This window comes from Phalacrocorax carbo, chromosome 3 (assembly GCF_963921805.1).
Source record: "Phalacrocorax carbo chromosome 3, bPhaCar2.1, whole genome shotgun sequence".
In the NCBI taxonomy this organism is placed as follows: Eukaryota; Metazoa; Chordata; class Aves; order Suliformes; family Phalacrocoracidae; genus Phalacrocorax; species Phalacrocorax carbo.
The window spans coordinates 38,443,731-38,466,068 of NC_087515.1; the positions used below are offsets into that span (position 1 = coordinate 38,443,731).

The 22,338-nt window shown below is 44.1% G+C and overlaps 2 protein-coding genes across 2 annotated transcripts in view; one reads left to right on the plus strand and one right to left on the minus strand.

Annotated features, from left to right (window-relative positions):
- MRPS5 (mitochondrial ribosomal protein S5) overlaps window positions 1-22,338 on the minus strand; it is a 1,175,798-nt gene that overhangs the window by 960,350 nt on the left and 193,110 nt on the right. The gene's annotated exons all lie outside the window — the stretch shown is intronic.
- Window positions 18-22,329, plus strand: LOC135312778 (syntabulin-like). Its single transcript, XM_064448535.1, is given in 9 exon segments — window positions 18-44; window positions 10,184-10,283; window positions 10,726-10,845; window positions 15,422-15,521; window positions 18,610-18,813; window positions 19,807-19,956; window positions 21,180-21,822; window positions 21,824-21,890; window positions 21,893-22,329. Coding segments are annotated over 9 exon segments (1,848 nt in total).

Below are 22,338 nucleotides of genomic sequence, written 5' to 3' on the forward strand. Positions count from 1 at the left end.
ATATCTGCACAGTGAACATGACCAGGGAGATCAAGGAGAATACAGTGAGTTCTCTTTCATGTTTGTTTGCTGAATGTTAATTTGTTGTTTGTTAAGCTCAATGAGTTTCCCTGGCTGGTTCACTGGGCAAATATACCAGCACTTTGCACTGGCTCAAGAGTAGCGTGAGACGTGCACGGGAGCAAACGGCCAGAGAAAGGTGGGCTATTTCTTTAGGCGGCACTAACCTAAAACTTTTGTGAAATTACAGTGTTGAGTGACACGGAGACTTGTTCCTGCTAAGGATGTCACACATGTATTCCAGAGAGCATGCTAGTGTTATCCATTCGTTGTCCAAAGAGTCAGTTCAATTTAGAGGTCAACCCCCTATTCCCCAGGCAGTTTCCAGCACATTGTTTGTTCCTGTCTTGTGTAGTGTTCTTCTCAGTTGTACAATTGCTTGAGTGTTTCACTGGTCTTGTGTGTTTACAGGGACTGTAACCAAAAAGGTACTTTGTTGAGAGTCTTGAAACGTGTTAGAAAGATAAGTATAGGTGTAGGTACAATTTGAGTGTTAATGTTGTTTTAAAGTTTTAATGTGTTGGAATGTTGTAGTCATATGAACCCTTTGAAATGTATTGTGCTTTAGCTTATTGTTTATTTAATTGTTTTATTGTAAATTACCTTTATAATCACAAGTTCAATGAAGCCTGTTAGAAATGGTAAATGTGTGAGTGTTTTATTGTAGCAAAGCCATATAAAATAGCCGGTCTCAGCTGAGCTGTTGGCCACAGGCAGAGCTGGCGGAGGCACTGTATCAGGGCATAAGGAACCATCAGGACCCAAAGAACAGAATTCTGCTGAGAAAAACTTCATTACAGCTCCAAGCATAAGCACTCAGGCAGAGAAAAAGGCTCCAGTTGGTCTGTGGACACACATGCCACCTGCATGACTGCACCCATGCTGAGTTAACAAATGCAAGTGCCTAATCTTTAATTCAATGCAATCTTCCAGAAGCTTGTAACTGCTCATTTCTGTGCTGCCAGGAGAGTGTCAGTCTTCCCGGCATGTAACAGAAGTCCAGAATACCTTGTTTAATTAATCTGAGAGCCATGCAGTCTCAGTGTGCCCACCGAGATGCCACTGTGACCATCAAACCACAAATTCTTCCTGTCCAAAACTTGAAATCTGTGCATAGTTCAGAGGAGGGCAATGCCAACCAACAGACGACATAGCGGTGTTTGCCTGCCTCCACCCAACCTTTCAACAACACCTCTGGCCGGTTAAACCTCACTGGCTTCCTGTTCTCCCCTCCAGCAAAGCAAGTGTAATATTTCTCTGTGCAACCCAGAGCAGAAGAAGCCTAGTGAAGCCAGACAACGCCATGCACTGCCCTGCCGCTTTGGGGAAGAATTAGCCACAAGGAAGGAGGAACAGTTGGCCAGCATGTGGGGAGCATTTGCAACACTCAAGAGGGTGATATGCACCAATGCTTACAGAGGCAATTCAGAGACCTTTTGCATCCTTGTAATGCCTGGGTTCTGAATTACTTGTGTTTGCAACAGATTCCCTAGTGTTCATTAAGCATTTCACTAAGGAAGAGAAATCGAACAGGCATGTTGATGTAACACAGGCTCCAAGAGTTCACAAAGATGAGAAGATGAGAGCGTCTTGCTTCCTCTGCCAGCAACACCCTCTTCCATGCTCACCTACCTTGCTGGGTTCCTGCAGGCCACTTGACTTGCCTTATGACACTACTGCAATACATAGTTGCTGCAAAGTCACTTTCAAAAGCTTTTCTTTTAAGTACCTGGGCACAAGGGCCAAAATTAATAGGTTGGGGGGTGGAGGGGATGGGACTGGAACACATGACACAACATGCCTTATTGCTACTTCAAAGCATGTCTGTTCAAGGCTGAGAGCGCAATATTTTATATGTGATTTTAACATCTTTATCACAATTTTGGGTTTCTCTTTAACAGCCACTATTGTTTAAGTGATCTTTGCTGTGAGTGGTGGTGAAATGGAGCCTAGTTTAGAGGACTAGTTTAGATCTTCAGTTCTAGGAGAGAGATTCACCTGTGACTACGTGGGTGTCTTTTGCAGCAAGCAGGCAACAAAGCAGTATGAACCTACACTTACATTTAAAATGTCAATAGGCTGAACTCATTTCAAACCATGATTTGGACATGGTCCATGTTTAAGACACAAGGCGCTAACACCAGAATAACGTCAAAATTGCTTCTTGCCCTTAAAAATCTTCTGTCCGCTCAACTCTCATAAGTTATTTACCTATGCTCAGCAAGAGAGTTCCCGTCACATTCCTGATAGAAGTCCGTGCTCTGATCTCTACCCGAAATACAGCTCGCTTCCAAGCTGCCACCTTTCCTCCTCCATCCTGCAAGCATGTAGACAGCTCAAGGTACCCTTTGTAAGAAGAGGCCTGAAGTACCACGATAAATGCTCCAGTCCCAGACTCTGTGGGACTGGCCTTTGCTCCCCGATCCACAGAGGATATCCCAGTTGTTGTGACAAATGTACCATCTTGATTTTTCCCCATGTAATATTTGGCTTTACTCTTAGTCATGATTCACCTGGATCCTGCTGGTGCTGTATGGAGCAGCTAGGGGAGGACCATTAGCCTCCAAAGAGTTCAATAAAACCTCCTCCTTTTTCTGAGTTGAGAAATTGTTCATACCACACTGGGAAGTCTTGCCTCAAAGTGTGCAGGTGGGGAGGACAAGCAGGGCATAGGTTAAGGGTCAGGTAGCAGGGGGCTGCTTGAATTCATGCTTACAGGGTAGCATAGGAACCAAGTCGGCTCCTTCCCTGGTTGAAGCAACACCTATTGATAATCCCATTATGCATTTCTCTTTCTAATCCAGGCTCAAAGAAGCCTTTCTTTAATATTCAGCTGAAGAGGTACCCAACACGCCTCTCAGCTGCTGAAAACACCCAGGCACAGGCACTGCCCACCGCCTCACCAGAGATTCACCTGCATGCTTACTTAGGTCCACCCACTCACAAGGCTGTTCTTCACTTCTGATCACTTCCTCATTTTGCCTTCTTTCCCCCCCCAAATCAACCACCTCACCTAAATCCCAACCGCTAGAAATGCGCTAAAATTGAAGCACTGTTTTATTTATGTCCTACATGAGCAGAACAGGGGAGCATTTTCCTCCAAAACCCTTCAGACAAATGAACATGGGACATTGCAAACACAAGCAACTATAGCGCAGGAAAACATATGAAACCAATGCATGCTGTTTTGACATACAGACTACTACCTGCGAGAGCACTGTACCCTTTCTGGCATTATGTCAGGACTTGGTAGAGTAGATGGGAGCAATTCCTAGAGCAGTTGTGCTCAAGTACAGGCAGGGAAATGGAGGGAAGAACAGCAAAACAGTGTGAGTACGCAGCAGGAGAGGGCAAAGCAACGCAGGAGGGCTGATGTGCAGGAGGTGGCAGCACCTAATCGTTTTTAAAACGGCTGAAGGCTCAAAAACACACGAGCATTCTCATGACGCAGTCAGGGGCTTTGTTTCTAACTTCTTAACTAGCCAATGTTTTCTTATTTTTAATAAATAACATCTATTTGCACCTATTTTACATTGTCTCAGAAATAGCAATAGTAAGCACTAAACTAATTTTTTTAGAAAGATGCGATGTCGCTTCCAACCTAAACTAGGCAACAGGTATTAGGTTTCCCTGCCCTGTGTCAGCAATAGGGAAAGAATTATGACATGTGCCTCCTTGCTTCATCAGTGTGGTTGAAAGGACAGACGCGGATTGCTATTAAAGCTTATTCACAGACTTTCTTCTTATCTCCAATCCACCATCAGATACTTTAGAGGTGTGTACTAGGAGCAGATTTGCTTGCCATACTGCTGTTCAGTCCGGACAGACTGTAGTCATCGATTCTACTCCAGCCAGAACCCTTGCGCAGAAGATACACACAAAAGTGCATATTGTTGCTTTCTAAAAGGTGTTTTAAAATTTCACATTTCTCAATGACTTCTTTAATGTCTAAAAATTGCTGTCAAATCAGTTGGTCTGTGCAAGATTTTAAGCAGCATGACAAGCATACTAAATATTTTTTTAAACTTTTCTCCATGACAAAGGCCATTCAGAGTAAGTCTTACTGTCTTTACTTTCTCAAGTACTTCTCTTTTAAGCAGAACTTGTGTCTTACAACTTAGTTAAAAATTCTATTTTTCGAGGCAGAGGTGATCTAGTCCCCCCGCCCCTTCCCGTTCTGTCACAACTTCACAGGACCCTGGATACACAGGGAACCCGTCTCAGGCACAGAATTTGCTGTCCTCGCTCATCTGCCACAAGACAGCCCATGAATTCAGGGATAATAGCATCCGCACAGCAGAAGATGCAGGAGGTATTCACTGAAGTTCTGAGCTGCACATAATGACCACATGGACCCTCCTCCTCCCACACACCTTTCCCTCCAGCAGACATTAACTTTTCTTCTTCATTAAACTACTGTTGTCTTCTACTGCCTATTTACCTTGCACGCTTTTCTGAGTGGAATCCCACTGTAAATACATACAGTAAGTGTACAAAAATGGAACCTGAGAAGTGCTGTTAACTGAACTGAGAATTTTCACACTTAGGTGTATTCACAGGAGGACACCTTTTTTTCAGTTGTACTACCTATGCAACAAGTATACAGCGTGAGACTTTTTTTCCCCCTTAATGTAGGAAGTAGAAGAATTTCTGCTAGAAATACAAATTTACCAATACAAGTAAGCGATTGAATTGCTCCCCTATGTTCACAACATTAGCCTTCATAAGAAAGGAGCAGCACGCACCACTGCTGTGTAGCGATGCCCCTGCTGTTAACCACTGTAGTGTTGTAAAGGGGCATGGTAGCACAGGGGCTGCAGGTGACAAAGTGACAAGAAATCCACTTTTGTGTTCAGCTGTAACTTGTGCTCTACCAGAGCGTACTCTACCAGGAGTACGTTGAGAGTCGTAGGTCACCTTTAACAAGTAATTTTCTTCTGCACGTGTCAATATTATCTCCCATGGAAAAATGCGAAACATTTATAAATACCTTTATGGAAAGGCAAAAGCAGCCATTCTCGATCAGGCAGGAAGCAAAGGGTTCTTTAAAACTGTTTAATTACATGTTTCGGGTAAGCATAGACAATACAGGAGATTTACCACACTCTTAGGTATTTCCATTCTTTTCTCTAGGCTTGAACTATTCATTAAGGATGTCTCTCAATCAACATCCTTGCTCAATCACTTTTGCTGCAAAGAAGGGTGCTAGAATAGGACTATTGCAGGAAACTTCATTCCATCAAGGCATGATTTTCTGTGGGCTTTTTTTCTCCCTTAATAACCACCTACTAGTCTTTGAAGATATTCTGAGAGAATCCTGCCTTCCAAGATGCCCTGAAGAATGCCCTGAAACCAAACGGTTGGAGTCCTAGAAATGCTGAAGCCCTAGAAGTACTTAAATCAATACCAATATGTATGTTGTAGAGCTGAAATTCTCTTTTTCCTTGGCACTGTGCCACTGATGCCTGGTTTGTGTCCGGACGCTTCTACATCAGTTTTGTTTTCTTCTTCTTTCATTAGCCTTTGGGCTTCTTCCCCCATTTTCTTTCGTTGCTGCGCTGCTTCTCTTTTTTTTTTTTCCCCTTTCTTCTATCTGTTGTTGTCTGCAATTAAAGAAAATGTGAACTGCTAAAGAACACGAGTCCAATTTTCAGCATACTTTAAGTTCCTGTCAGAAATGGGTTATAATTCATAATTTGCCCAAATATTTTACAATCTAAAAGCCACTCAGTTCTCAAGGATTCAGTGTGTCAGGGAGAACGTAGGACAGTTGTAAGGCCCAGAGCTATTTAGACAAATCTAATGCTTCAAGTAACAATACTACCTGTCTTTTTCAAAATCAGACCAAAACAATTTGACTTGCCTAGGACATTGGCTTGTGTCCCTCCTTCCCCTCAGCAGAGGCATCAGAAGCTATCCTCTTTGTAATGCAAGTACTACAAACATTTTCTTCATGATCAGATGAGATGACAACTTCTAATGTTCCTTTTCATGTATTCAGCATCTGTGTTGTATTCTATTGCTCAGTACAGATAGAAACAATAGCCTTTAAGGAAAAAAAAATTAAAGTCTACGGTTGTATATCCTTTTAGCATTATTTCTTATCACTGCTATAAAACCCCAGACATCATTACCTGCTAGCTCAGAGAATCTGTCGACAGAAATAGGTTTCTAATTTCAACAAATACATGGCTGACTAGAGCAAAGGAAAAAAGTAACCCCCAAATCCACTTGTTTTATTCCCCACTTCAGCTAGAACACATCACTGAGTGGCGCTGGGGCAACAACTGGATCCATACTCCAAGTGCCACGTTGCAGCTCTCTCCTCGATTGCCTAAGTAGTAACAGAATGATGTTAGGAGGTCGCTCCGGCTTCGCATTCAGTTTATTAGATTAGAAAAATCTGTCAAGCTGCTTGCAAGAGGACTTAAAAATAAAAGTGAAGCTTCATTAGTTTGAAAAGGTGAAATTCAACACAGATTCGGTAAGAATAAAGATGTGCTTATTAAAAGAGAATCAAGAATTCTCATTGACAAGGCCGAAAGGAGTTAACTTTCAACATGCCTAAACTACCCGTGCGCATCCACATCAGTGTGTAAAATGCAGAGAATTAAAAGCTGTCATCACTGGATGCAGCCGTGTCTGGTAGATGCCAACTATGGACAAACTGGACACACAAAACTTAGAAGTATTTGAGGTACAAAGGCTTCATATTATCTTTGGACTGGGCAGGACAGGAGAGGGACTGCACTTATTCAGTACCTTCACGGTTTCCCTTCATTGATTATTAATGGCCAGAAGTTTCCCTGTGCTCTGTTAAGCTGCTCTGCTGTCTGTCATGGAAGAATGAAATTAGTAATTTGCATCAGGATCTACCTCCCAAGTTAACGGAATTCCCAAGGGTGTTTTTGAGGTGATGACCCACTGTTGTACATTCCACCAGAAGGCCAGATAGGTGACAGTGCTGTCAGTCTAGCATATGCAGAGTAATAATGTTTGCCACTTTACAGTAGCAGATTTTTGTATGTTCCCTGCACCTCTGAACCGATGCAGAAAGGAAGACGGTATATGCGCGCTAGCCTGCATGTAAAGGCAGCGGTATTCCAAAAAGCCACATGAGGCGTTAAGCAGTGCTGCTATTCATTTGCAATTGTGAAGTGAGGACAGTCACAGCAGATCATGTTTCTGCCCCGCCCTATAAACTGCACAACACACAACTCCTCTGCACAGAGAGGTGGTTTCCATGCACTCCGCTGGCTGAGTGATTTTATTGGACTTCAGTAGCATCCAGATGAGAGGAGACCTTCACATTACCTCAGACAGAGGAACTGAAGTCACTGAAAAATAAATACAAGCAATAAATACAACCACAAAGTGATTACCTTTTCACTGCTCTTTTACTTGGTCATTATTCCAAACATTGATCTCTATTCCAAACTTCCTACTCGTATTCAACATAAAGCTACGACCTTTCAGGCTCAGAAAAGGTTTCGTTTCTCAATAAAGAGGCACCTATGATGAACTACAGCCACATGTGACTCATTCTTTCTGGGTTCCAAAGCAAGAATTTGAGCGGAGTTTGGATGGAATGATGCAAGCTGTTTAAACCAGGGAAGTATTCATTCCTGATGTCAGCCTTGCTTTGCATTCCTAACACAATTTATGCCCGGGAAAACCCAACTCATTGGTTAACAGAACACTAATTATAAGCACTGTTAGCACACTGTTAGCAGACCTTCTTATTCCAGCGTGGTTTTACTTACTGTAGACCTACTGAATAACTGTAAGAAGAACGACTTCATACTATTCTTTCACTTCAACACGATTATAAATGTACAAAAAACATTTTCACACACGAGACATTTTATACAGTGCTGCTTATTCAGCCAAAGAGCATTTAGCTTCACTGTTCCTGTTGGGAAAAAAAATAAATTTGTTGGCATTTAGAAAGTCTAAAGGTGCAGATAGGTATCTACAATTTGCAGAAGCAACCAAGTTCTAACTAACTTCAATTAACTGAAAATCCAGTTTAAAGGAAAATCCAGTTTATCGTCCACTAGGTTGATCACTGCCTGGAAAATCTGGGTGCATCTCAGCCCAGAATCTGCTGGGGAGTGGGGAAGAAAGAGACTACAGGAACTTTGCAGGCACTAGTAGCCTACTGCTCAGCACTGTCTTCCAGAACGCTTTGGTCTCCAGGAAGCCATATTGGGCTTATTTCAACTGCTGCACATACATACCAAGCCACCAGAGAAAAGGTCACAGGATATAGTCTTCCCTGTTACTTAACGGAACACAGCCCTCCATTACTACACAAAAATGCTTCCAGTCTAAGACACTTCCAGATATTAACTGAGCACCAATAGGTACCCAGACACGGGCAGCTAAGGGAGATCCTTACTTTCTCTGCACATGGATTTCATTCTCAATAAGCACTGCTGGAGTAGAGTCAGCATTAAAACGGCTGCAGGCTCAAAAAAGCATGTATTTTTGTTCTTAAAAACTCGGATCACAGAAACATCTCCTGTGTCTAGTTTAAACGAGTTGAAGATGTTGTTGTGTCAGCTTGAGGGTTTCTAATGTTATTTTGAACTCTTTCAGAGGGAAATGAGCGCGCACATGTCACCCTCCGTGAGCGAGGATGCCGTGCCCAGGCTGAAGCCCGCGCTAACCTCGAAGCTTGCATCCCGGAGTTGAGCACAGAGAGGCGTCACCCTGTGAAGGCTTGGTGTGTTGTAGCAGTTGGTGCTGTGAGGCCTGGCGGCTGGCAGCAGGGGGGAAGCGGCTGCTGGGGGTGCCCTCATTTGCATAGCCCAGCCCCCTCCGCGTGCATCGGAACGCCTGGGTCCCCCCCGTGGCAGTTTTTGACCGGTCCCTGCCAGTTGGGTCAACGGACCCAGCGCAGGCGGCGGATCCCGCTGGGGCTCCTCTGCCTGGGGTAAATCCCTCGGTATTTGTGATTCAGGAGAGGTGAAAACCGAATCTACGGGTCTCCTTGGACAACCTTCAGGAGCTGTGGGCTGCAGATGGGGGGGCGCCCCCCTTGTCTGCCCCAGTGACTGGTCCCATTGCTGATCAGAAGTGGAACAGCTTTAACAGGTGAATCTGCCGTTTCTCTCCTGGCCGTTGTGGGAGCTGTTTCGGGGGTGAGGGAGTACCTTGAACTCACTGGTTATATTGACGAACTCTCGGTTGCCTAAATATGGGACCGAGGCTGGCTCAGACATGGGTGTCTACATTAGAGACATCCATGCTTAGTCAGATGAATCCCACCCCGATCTCCTGTGTTCCTCATCAGGTCTATGACAGCTCTGCTGTTAGCCTTTACTGAAGCCAAGTACGGTTTCTGTCTCTTTTCTTTTACTTATTTTTTTTTTGTTTGTTTTGTTTTGTTTTGTTTTGTTTAACAGAAAGGAAACCCAGTCTTAGACATTCATTTGCGGAAGAAAGTTTGTGTTTGAAGATCACACTTGGATCTTCAAGTAAGTCTAATTAGATGCCTTTTCCTCTCCTGTTCATCCCTGATAGGCTTGGGCACTGTCCGTTTGTCCTGTTTCTGAGGACCGCTGCCCAAGGCAGCTAGCATTGCACATGGACAGCCTGTATCTCCCGTTGCACCGTGAATTTTGTTAGCAGGAGCGAAGAATTTTTAGGGTATAAGCTAACTGAATTGCACTGAAGTGAAAAAAGTGCTGTGTAACTTCCAAGAGATAAGAACGGAATATAATTGGAAGACAAATATTTTGAGCAAAAGATGCTGAAAAAGCATCTTTGAAAAATTATTAGCATAGCGCTATGGTTTTTTATTTAGGATTTTTATATGTTTTAGATTTAGAGTTTGAATTTCAACAAATTGAGTTGAATTGGTGTGGATAACATATTCAAAGGGCCACGTATTTCTTTCAAAGAAGAATAAACAAAGTAGCACCTACAAAGACTGTTTTGGCTTTCAAGTGTTTTGTATTTTTGAACCCAAATCTGCAAGTTCCTGTTAAATTAAAGTGTTCTAGAAAAATGTCACAGATTGTATGATCCACCCTTTCTAAAAAATTATTGTTGATGTTGCTTAGTAGGGATGTGGTTGGGCTGAGGCCCCTCAAGACATATATCTCCTTTTGTTCAGAAGACTCTCGGGCTGCAGCAGGCACCCAGACATCACAGAGATAATAGAGGATCCCAAAAAGAAGTCAGCAAGTTACAAAGGAGGAATGGGCAAGTAAAAGGCGAAAGCCTGAATCCCATCTGTCCTAAGCAATGATCTGCTCAGCTCTGGGCTGGTGGCACAGGCCACCTACAATTCAGGGTCTCGGGCACAAATCTTGCGCACTTAGGTGCTTACGTCCTTCCTCACAAAGGAAAAGAACATTAAAAGGAGATGCCTGTTACTTAGTTCAGTAAAGGGAAAAGAAACTTCTACTTAGATCTGTTTGCCTCTTTTGGAGGCTGGACTTGAGCACAAAGGAGACGAGTGCCCTAGTAGCAGGCTGCTGAGCAGGCTGAGGGGATGCAGGGAGTCTGCTCCCAGGGAAGCTCTTCCACTTTGTATAATCTAGTTACTCTTTTATTGGGGGTTTGAAGCCAAGTACCCAGCAGGCACACCATAACTCTTCTCTCTCTCTCTCTCTCTCTCTCTCTGGCCCATTAATTGTCCTGATACCACTCCAGATCTCCTGAAAGTGGGACGCCAACTGTTAAAGGGAGATTCTCGCCTCAGGATGCCTGCAACCTCAAGCTCAGCCTTGCGCGTGGTCCGTGAGAAAGCCACGGCTCCAACTGCAAATTTGAGTAAGTAGGGGATGCAGATATGGGACTTTTGCAGGGAGCGCCTCAGCCGCTGGGCTGTTGGACAAGGTGAGACCTGTGCCAGCCAATTCACCTTTTAGTGCCAAATGCCTTTTGATAGAGATGCAGGTCTCCTGGGGACTGTGGGGACATGCTCCTCCTCCATCGGGAAAAGATGGCTGAGCTCCTGGCGTAAGAAGGGCACTGAGGTTTAGAGGTCAGAGTTGAGGCAGGTATGGAAGATGGCCAGAGCAGTGATCTTTAGTAAAAAAAAAAAAAAGTCTTTTTTATATTTAAGAAGCTTTTTTCTCTCTTCTGCTCATTCGTTATGGAATATGAGTCAAATAAGAGAAACCGATGCTATACACACTGCACGCTCTTAAGTATTTGTTTTAAAATATGTGTGAGGTCAAGCTGGAACAGGCTTTGCAATTTGTGTATCTACTGCAGCAAATGTTCTGCTCTTTCTGGCTGTTTTCCGTGGTTTTCAGCCCGCTTCACCTGTATGGAAGGAAATACTGTGCCTATGGAAAGGCCATTATAGATGTTCTCTTAGGAGATTTTTTTTTTTTCTTGGTGCTCTGCTTGTAATTTACAATCTGTATTATTTATGCCAGTGTTGAAAATAGTTTTCTGATGCCCTGCTTAAAATATTCTGAACATACTCCAGCTACATTCTACTATGAGCACTTCCACCAAACATCAGTTTTTATTTAAAGTAATTTTTCATGACATAACATGCATCATAGCCAGAATCCTGGCTATGGTTTTCTTTACAGTTTTCCAGCTGTATTCCTCCTCCCCATGGTAGAGTGTTGCCAGACTGATTAGAATACACAAATTGTATTCCCTTCATAACTTCATAATCTTCCTTCATAAACAGTGCCCTGTAATCCTGTCATCATTGTTGTTGACCTTTTTTGGAACCCCGCCTTTTTAAAGAGAATCCTGGGATTTGAACTGTTTGAACTGTTTTCTGAGAATGGATAGATTATTTCCTTTTCTGTTTTCCTCTACATCCCCTCTTTTTTTTTTGTCTGCCATTTTCTTATGTTCAAAGCGGAGTTATGCAAAGAATTGATTTGGGGTTTGCTGCCAAATCAAAACATTAAAGAAAACCTTTCTCTCAGACTGAACAAAGACAATCTTCAATCTAAAATATTTAGAATGCTTAGAGATATTTTAATGCTTTAATTAATGTACTTAACTTAATTCAATAAATTTTAAATTTGTTTAATTAAATTAGAATATTTAATTATATTTTTAAAAGATAAAATTTTAAAAATTAAAAATGGAAAGGATTTATTTTTAATTAAGAATTAGTTAAATTAAAATAATAAAACTATCAAAATATTTGTCCCCCTTTTTTAAACTCAGCCATAAACAACTAAGCAGGTCTTTGCAGATAGCGGTGGCATTTTGAACATTTGCTTGCTTTTACGTACGTAGCTATATAAATCCTGGGGAAGCTGTGTTTTAGATGCCTTCAATCTCTTTTGGTCCTCACCTGTCGTTATGATTCCGAGATTAGGAAGAGCCTGGAAGAAGGGGGAAATGCATGCCCAGTCCCTGTTCCAATAAATAAACCACAATTATGAACAGAAAATAAAACCCAGCATCTGATAGAGCAACTAGGCAGAGGTTGCCCAACTTTGCCCAAAACTCTAGATTGTAGAACTTACTTTTCTCAGGTGTGTTGGGTGCAGGGGTTAGGCAGGGTCTCCTGATGGAGGCAGGGGAGCTGTGGGAAATTCAGGCCTGTTTTTGTGTTTTCGTCTCTTTGCTGTGTAACAGGATGCTTTTGGAGGCACAGAAGCTCAGAAAATTGAAGTGCTTTACATTCTGAGGACAAGCTGTCTCTGTCAGCGCTGTTTCATTTACAGCTCTGTTTCACTGGGTGACTATATGCAAACCTAGCATCAAGAATGATTTCTATATCTATATATACACACACATAGATATATATTAAGAGGTCATGTTTATGGAGTCAGAAGATAGGTAGTTCTGTGGTTTCTATACTTTGGCAGCTGTGAAAGAGTGGTGAAGTTGCAAATAAGAAAGACTTACACCAAAAGACTAAATTAGCTTAAGAGATTTACTAAACTCAGATGCATCCTGAGTTTTAGGAATCCAGTTCTGCTCAGCTGTCAGTGTTCCTGTCACAGATATTACTTACACTTCTTCCTTTTTTCTATGTTGTAACCTTACCATTTAGATAGCACATGGACAATCAAATGCACACAGGAAAGTTTGAGCTTTATTCTTATAGAAGGAAAAATATTACATGATCAAGTGCAAGCAGAATTTGACTTTTGAGGCCAGAAGACCATGCCACAAGGTATCCAACCATCTGTAATGGCTATAAATAGCAGACTGGGATGCTATACTCCAGGCATGCATGTACGGTTGTTGTGTGGCTCTGTGTAAGAAATGTATATACTGGCTCCATAGACATAGGTACGTATGTGATGGGGTTGCATACTGTCCTGGCAGACCAAGTATACCTAAGCTGTTCTACCTTGCCCAGCCAATTGCAGTGCTGTGGCAGGACGGTGTTAGCTCCCTAAGCAGTGGTCCTCCAACCCATGGGGCAGATGTGCACACACGTCTGACGTACCGTCACTGCCTTTTCTGCCTCTGCCTGGGTTGTGCCAGCTGGCACTGCCTGCGCTCCTCATCGTGGGCAGCACAGCATGCAGTCGTGGGGTTGCAGGCTCCCCTCTCCCCTCCATGTCAGCTAGAGCTAGGTGACTGTAGTGGTGCTGTCAGGGCAGCAAGGAGGCTAAAAGGCAGTGCAGAAAGCATGATGCTGTTTGCAGCACTCTCTTAGCTCAGTGCCGTTGCCCACTGAGCAATAAAGTGCAGGGACAGCACTTGATACTGCACTATTTCACCCAGTGTCTTGCAGGCAAGAAGCAATCCTGGAAAACGTTGCAGCACTTTGTTGGCCATCGCTGTGTTGTTCTTCCCGTTGCACAGAGCGGTGCACAGCTCTGCTCCTAGGGAGTGGGTGTGCTGCCGCTTGTAGCCTGCTGCAAGGTGGGCTGGGGCCAGAGTGACGGGCCTCTCAGTGTTGGATGCCATTACGTGTGGCATGAGCGTTTCCGTCAGAGCATGGTGCCAAGTTGTCTTGCCTGCCAGCACTGTGACACTGAGTGGCTGCAGCATGGAAATATATGTATGAATGAATTTCAAATGAGAAATTCATGATGACTGAATATGTGGTATCCTTTGTGGGAAATGGTGGGTAAGACACTCCTCTTAGTCAGGGGAGTCTCAGATCAGGGCAAAACAAGTGTTATAGCCAGTTCAGACAAAAGAAATGGTTTTTGAGAAACGGCAGCCTCTTTCATGGTTAATGCTGCTGAGGTGGGTTGTTCTGGGACTTAGATGTGTGAGCTTTCGCAATCACATTGTCACAGCAACAAAAGTAGTCAACTGGGGTACAAGACGTGCACATCACCATCAGTTCTGCAAAGGATTTAAGAACGACTGTGCAGCTGAAGGTTTATCCACCCCAGTGGGGGATGATGGTATCTGCAGATGCATCATGGAAAATATAGCAAAAATGGGGTTCATGGTAAGTCTGCAGCTGCTGGCTGGGGGTGTCTGTGCGTGAGACGGCGCCCAGAAATTCTCAGGTGAGAGATGCTCCCCCTGACCAGCTGTTTAAAGGCTGTTGGAAAGTTATTTCCGTTCCCTCAGATTAAAGTCATCGTACAATATTGTGGCTTTGCAGTGTAAGGCCCAGATATGGCTTTGGACATCTGCCATTTGAGTGACAGACTGAAAAAAATCCTAACTTTAGGGTGGGTATTTTTCCAGGTGATAAGACTTTCTTAGTGGCTCTACCTACTACTGATTGTAGCAAAACGAAAGCGGTTTTCCCTGTACATGCCAGGGCTTGGGAAATAAAAGCTGTGATCCATAGAAAGTCAGAAATCAGGTAGATGGCTTAACACCCCAGAAGCACTTGAGAGCCGCGCGTGATTATTGGACTGATTTAAGGCTATTAGAACTGCTTTACTGTCCTTCTGTGTGCCACGAGAACCTGCATATGTGTGTACATACGCAGACGCATATACCCTATTAGCCTATACACATGTATATGTACATATGCATGTATGTGTACATCGTCTCAGAGACCAAAATGGAAGCGGCTTTTCCCCCAGCGCGTAGTGTTTTCCTATGGTTTAAAGCAAGCGAAATCTACAGTTACAGTTGTGTGCTGCTGCAGGAGCCACGTGAGCAGCCTGATTCTTGTATTGACGGCTGTAAGAAAGCAAACAGGTGGTCACAACAAATGTTCCTAGCCGTGTCCTAAAAGGGCTTCTTTAGTGTGAGGGGTTTGTGTCCAAATGGTTTTTCTCTGCTCTTGTTTAAGTGCCACTTCTGAAGAAATGTTGCAAATCCAGAACAAATCACGTGCTTGACATCAGGGTTGTTGGAAAATTCATGCAACTGCTAAAATTCACACAGGATGGGCAAAGGGATGATGCTTGTTGTTCATCGTGATTTTTAAAACAGCCTTTGAGTTATGATTTCCACTGTGTTTTTACTCGTCCCTTTTCTTTTCCAGGGATTAAAACCAATTTTAGCTCTTCAAGCAACACAGGCTGTACCTCAGTGCCTGAAGCCCATGTGTCGGCTGCTGGAAGCAAAAGGTCTTTTTCTCACAAGTAAGCAAAGCCATTTTTCCTGAAGAGTGAGAGAGTTGCTAGTGCAGAGATAGACTACTACGTAAGGCCTTGCAGCTAATACATAAAATAGCACTAGTGTGAGTTTTGAAACAATTGGGCTAACACTATGCTCTTGGGCAGCACTTACACTGATGAGAACTGTAATATGAGAAAGGGGAAAAAAAAGCTATATTTTTTGAGACCAAAACATGTCAATAGGCCAGATCAGCCGACAGGTATTTTTGTGTTGTTTGTTCATAACAAGTATGGGAGATACCCTCAGGTAAGACAGAAGAGACTTCAGCTGGAGAGGAGGAGGAGACAACTGGGTATACGTTGCTTAACAGCAGTACCTCTAAGAAGTTAACCTTAACCTTTTGGTCTTATCACTGTTTTCTCTTTGTAATAAACTGTCAGCTTGGCATGTGCCTTTCCAGGTCATGACCTTATTTTTTGTAGGAAGAAGTAGACAATATTGCCTTTGATGCTTTTGTATTCAACAGCCTTGCCCAACCTTTCTGTAACTAAAACTATATGCAAAAAAAAAAAATATAAAAAAATGAGTTATCTATCTAAACAAATCTTTCAAGAAAGATTTCTGTAAGATTTCTCCCTATCATTTGTGAAGTGCAAATCCAGAGAGCTTGTGAATGCGAGGATGAGGACATTTGGGTGGAGCAGCGCACATTGTGCTCCACCCACAAAATCCCTGCTGGTTACATTTTTTGGAGTAGGTGGAAAGAGTTCAGATTGACAGGACGGGTTTCCTGCCCTTTGTGGAAGTGCTGGCAGGCAGGCCGGGACTGGCAGTGGGATACCTCTAGGCTTAAGTCACACAGATGTCTCTGAGGTCGGAGTGTGCCCCAGCGCACAGAGATTGTCAGAATGATGCTTAATGAGCAGTTTCCTATCTGTGTCATGAGACTGTTCATTAGAAAAATAAACATTACCTAAGCACTCTCTAGATTAAATCTAACCAGTAAAGGTACTGGCCGGGGGTGCGTGTGTGTGTGTGAAAAATACTAAGTATAATATGAAGCCCTAAAATCACCTTACTTGCAGAAAGATTCTGTACCATTGCATGTATTTCTGTGCATTTAAATGTAACTTCAAATTAGAGCATCCTGACCCACTTAATTAGACAGAAGTCCTCTGTAATAATGCTCCTTCAATTGCATTGCTGCATTATGCACAGTCTATGTGAATTCTGCCTCACCCAAGAGTTGATGCTGTACTGTACGAAGTGGAAGGAGAGGTCTCCTTTGCGATATGTTCTCTTTTAACTGTTTGACTCAACTTCCTCTGAAAAATCTCAGTGTTGTCACAAACCACAGTCCCGCACTTCATTGTAAAATAATTATAAAATCACCCAAACCACAGCAGTGTGATGAAGGTTTGCAGCAGCCACTTTCCTTATAAACTGTTCCATTTTCAGAGGGGGGACGAAACCAAGTTAGGGAATCTTGAGAAGAGTTCTTGCTTCATAGTGCTGTGGTATTTAAATTTTTATGTTCAGGCCTCTTTGGTTGGCTGGATTTGCCTTTTTCTTTTCTGAAACCAGCCCTTTCATTACAGTTGAGAAGAACAAAGTCCATGAGAGGATGTAGGTAGCAGTGTAGCAGTGCAGGAAGACAAACCAAGCGAGCAAGCGAGGAACCCACCTTGGGGAGCTGTGCTCAGAGCACCTCAGTCCTTTGGCAGTTGCCAGCAGCACAGATAGCAGTTGCTTTCAAGCCCACAGTCGACAGTGAGGTTATTTAATAAAGAGTGGGAAAAGAAAGGTAGATACGTATGAGGGAAACTGGAAGGAAGGAAGGAAGGAAGGAAGGAAGGAAGGAAGGAAGGAAGGAAGGAAGGAAGGAAGGAAGGAAGGAAGGAAGGAAGGAAGGAAGGAAGGAAGGAAGGAAGGAAGGAAGGAAGGAAGGAAGGAAGGAAGGAAGGAAGGAAGGAAGGAAGGAAGGAAGGAAGGAAGGAAGGAAGGAAGGAAGGAAGGAAGGAAGGAAGGAAGGAAGGAAGGAAGGAAGGAAGGAAGGAAGGAAGGAAGGAAGGAAGGAAGGAAGGAAGGAAGGAAGGAAGGAAGGAAGGAAGGAAGGAAGGAAGGAAGGAAGGAAGGAAGGAAGGAAGGAAGGAAGGAAGGAAGGAAGGAAGGAAGGAAGGAAGGAAGGAAGGAAGGAAGGAAGGAAGGAAGGAAGGAAGGAAGGAAGGAAGGAAGGAAGGAAGGAAGGAAGGAAGGAAGGAAGGAAGGAAGGAAGGAAGGAAGGAAGGAAGGAAGGAAGAAAAAAATCTGTGGTTTTCTTTGTCTATTTTAATACTATTTCAGCCTGCTCACCGTAGGCTTTGAACTATATCTAAGCAAATGAATGGTCAGGCATTGGACCAGGCTGCCCAGGGAGGTGGTTAGAGTCGCCATTCCTGGAGGTACTTAAAAGATGTGTAGATGTGGCACCTCAGGGCATGGTTTAGGAGACTTGGTGATGTTGGGTTGACGGTTGGACTTGATGATCCTAGGGGTCTTTTCCAACCTTAATGATTCTATGATTCTCTTCTATGATTCTATGAATAGTTGACAGTGGCAGCTGAAGCACCCTCTATGCCAAAGAGAGAAAGGAACAGTGGCTCAAACAAATCTGTTTTCATCACACACCGTGATCCCTCAGGCTGCTTGCCAAGGAGCATGAAAGCAGTCTTAGAGCAAACCTCCATGAGCAGGCATCCCTCTGCCGGTCTGGCCAGGGAAGGCTGAAGCGTGGTTCTTTTGGCCCTAGCCCAGGCTGCAGTCCTCTCATTGCTTAATGGAGTCAGAGGTTCAGGGAATGTGGATGATCTGGTGGAGTCAGTGGGAACCGTGCTATCCACAGAGAAACGTGAAAATGGCCAACGTTTCCCTAGATCACATAATTCAGACTGAGAGCCCCACAGTCAGTGAAAGAGTGTGCAGTGGCTGATGACTTCAGGACTTTCTTCCCGGCCACTCACAGTTATCTACCTGTTTTAGTGTTTAGACAGCTTTGTGCGTGAAATAAGACACATAATGAGTTGTGTGATAAAGATAATCCAGTATGCTTTAACCATGTTGGTTCTCCTCCAGTTGTGGCCTTCATGGTCAGAATAATGGATCCTTATCCAACAAGTCCAGACCCAGCCCACCTGCTTCCCGTGAAAAGGCCCCTTTGTCAACACTGAGCAAAACCCAGCCGAGTCCTGCGAACACCCGTCAGAATTATGGGGCTTCTTTAGCCAGCAGAAGCAACTCAGGCTCAAACAAAGGAAGTGACAGCAGCCAAGTGACGAGGTAAGTCTTTATTTCAGCATCCTGGTGTTCAGCACACTGACTTACCCTCTCTGCACTCAAATGTGGCATCAGCTGGTTGTCTGGCTTGCCAAAGGGGTCGTGTTGCTCCTCAGCATGGGTGTGACTCTTCATATTGGTGGCTCGACAATCAACAGTGTGCTCTATCCCATGTAAAAGTTTTACTGTTTCAGTACTGTAAAATTCAAGGTTACTTTTAGTCAAAGCACTTTGTAGCTGGTTTTCACTCCAAGGCAGGCTCCTTTCCGTGGTTTCATGCTGTCAGTTCTCATGTGGCTTTCCTGGTTCTTTCACAGAAAGGTCCTTTCTCCTTTGGAGAGAGTTGGGTGGGGTTGTATAGAAAATATTGTATGCTCGGGTGAAAATTCACCCTGCCCGGCCTTAGGTACCTCTGTGTGCAGTTTCCTCTACAGGGAAGAAAACTAATACCTGCGGGAGCATGCGACACGTATTGCAGAGAAGAAATTGTTGTTTCTCTCCCTCCCTTTCTCTCTCTTTCCTCCCACCCCAGGCAACTCAACAGCCAAGCACGTCAGATACACACCTAAAGCTAGATAGGATTAATGTAGGTTTCAGGGTGCTCGGCTTCTTAACTCACATGTGGAGCTGAACTCAGTCTGTACGCTTCCTTAGCTGGCTGTGTCTGCAGCTGGGTGCCCTTGCCAATGGCCCAGCTGCCTGCTCTTGGGCACCGTTTTGGGTGAGGAGATGGCTAGGTGTTTTAAAGTTAAATGTCTCATTTGAGACAATGGCACTGAAAACAAGTATGATAAATAGTAAATTTTGTACTATAGCCACAAATCAGCCCTTTTCTCAAGTACTTTGATTTGCCAGAGGGAGTCACTTGTGTGGACACTGAGGAGCCCAAAATGAGCCAAGCGCCATATCAGTCTATGGGATGTGTTCCTTTTTGCCAGGACTGAAGAACTGTAGGAGTGATGTTATGTGATGGTGTGATGGTTTTTTTCTTTTCAGGCGATCAGGGAAATCTATTTCTTGTGGTCACAATTGCAGCACTAAGCCAGAAAATCCGGAGCGGTATTTGACTCCTCTGCAGCAGAAAGAAGTTACAATACGGCATTTGAAAAAAAAGCTGAAGGAATCCGAGTGCAAAGTTACAGAAAGGTATATTTCACTTCAGAAATAAGACTGGACAAGATTTATTCAGGAGCATTAAGGGATGGGAGTCCTGATCATTTTTACTCTTTTCTTGACCATGTAAAGTTTTCATTAAGAGATTGGAAATATGATCGGGCTGATTAGGTTGTTTTCAGGTATTTAAGGTTTCATTGTGTGCTCACTGAATATGTACCGTGCACTTTCGTTACAAATATGGCTGTCTCTTTTTCCCTTTTTTTGAACTTTCCCGATAGAAGACTTTTAAAGGATAGTTCTTCACCAGCCTACTTTAGCACTGAGACCTTTTATACATAAAAAAAGTTCCACCTCGCTCAGAAAATACGACGACAAATGTCCCCCTTTTCCCCTACTGAAAGAAAAGCTCTGACACAAACTAGTGTGCCCGCTTGTGGTTTTGTTGCTTAGATATGGACTTTTTTGCAGTAGCACTTTGTATGGATGCTAAGCGAAGAAGCAACAATGTACATTACACAGCAACAGATGTTCTCTCTTTTACTAAAGCTGTGCTCTGAGAACTGGCTTTCCAGCACACACAACCCAAGCGGGCACAAAGGGTTGTTTGAATGGAGCCCCCAGGTAGAGTCCCAGGGACCCCTTGGTCCTGCTTTGGGTGGCCCGACATCTGTACCTGTGAGGGCTGGATCTCACGCAGGGGGCCCTTCTCCCCACTTGCTTGCAAGTGAGGGCAGAAGCCTCTGGATCCATGCTGGGCTGGGGGGGTGCAAAGCAAGCCCGGTGCAAAGCAAGCCAGGTGCCTGCAGCCCTGAGCCATCCTGCTGTCTGAGGCCACTGTTGGCTCTGGCTATACGTGACGAGCTGCTGGCAGGCACAGGGGACACATCCAGGCAGCTGTTTGTCATTTCCTCCAGGGTGAGGCAGTAGGTGAGATGTCAAGCGCTGTACTGGTTGGACCTAACCCAGAGGCCACCACTTTCACCTCCAAGTGTCCAGGATCACAGCATAGCCCACAAGGCTGCTGGCTGTGTGGCCAGGTTGGTGACTCCAGCTAGGAATCAGCCAGTGCGTCTTGGCAGCCAGCTGACATCTCTGCCAGTTCTCTCAGAGGTGGCAGCAAATGATGCATGGAGGAATTTGCTTCTTCCTTGGAGCATCTTTGCAGCATAGCCACCCCAGTGAGGTGGAGCCTCACATTGACTCTTCAACCAGGCAGTCACCAGAAGTTTTACGATATTTTTATTTTGCTCCAGGGAAAGAGAAATCGAAAAGCTCAAAGCTCAGGTGGAACGTATGAAGGAAGACTGGATCGAAGACGAGTGTAATCATGTGGAGATGGAGCTGAGCCTCTTGGAAGCAAGGAGGGAAATTAAAGAACTCAAGCAAGGTATTGAGAGCATGAAGAAGAGCTTGGCTGAGAAAGACAAAAAATTTCAGAAATACTTCCTAGACGTAAGCATTGAACACAAGAAACTGGAATCTTTGGTGTCGAGCATGGAGATGGCCCTGAAGAGCTCTGTGAGAGATGAGCAGCGCCCAGAGTACACATGTGACTCTGAGGGGAAGCCGTTGTGTACCACGATGCCAGACAGCCCCACCACAGAGGACCAAGCTCTGGAGGAGCTGGCAGGTAGTGGGCTGTTTCTTCATGAGGACACAGCTAACGGGACTGATTTATTTGAAGAGAGTTTGACCACCACAACCTCTGAGTTGAGTGATTCAGCTCCCTCCAATTCTATTGTGAATCAAGAGATGCTTGAAAATGTTCTGGGTGAGAAACTAACTTTGTCCCAGGAGGAGGAGGAGAAAGTCAGAAACATGATGGTGGAGCAGACCATCCAGACTGATGTGGTGCCATATAGCCTAGAAGGGGAGCAGTTCATTCAAAACATGTTCAGAGCTCAGAGCTCAAGATGCCTGTCCTCTAAGCCCGCCTTCTTCCCTGAAGGAATTGGGTCAATTTCTCTTGAAAGCCTCAGTGATTCTGGTATCGTAGTGGACTTAACTCCAGGTGAGCCAAACTCTACCACCCTTTTGTCTCCTGTGACACCTCCATGCAGGAAGGTGGAGCACGGAGTTAATGAAAACCATTTTGTGAAAGAACTTGATTTTACAGAACCTCACGATGATGAAGTCTTTGGGTACGTCAATACTGTTTCTCAGACAGGAATAAAGAAGACATACTGGAGCAGCAGACTCGCCAGCGATCTGGCTGTAGCAGCCCCTGTTGTACCAACTATCATGTGGGCTTTCAGTACTCATGGAGCAGGAACAGATCTCATTTACAGTACTGGAGCGTTGTTTTGCAGTTCTGTCCTAGTCCACCGTTTTGCTCTTGACTATTTGATTTGCCCTATAAATCGGTTTGAAAACATGTTACTTGTTTCAGAATGGAAAAGGTAAAGCCTTTCT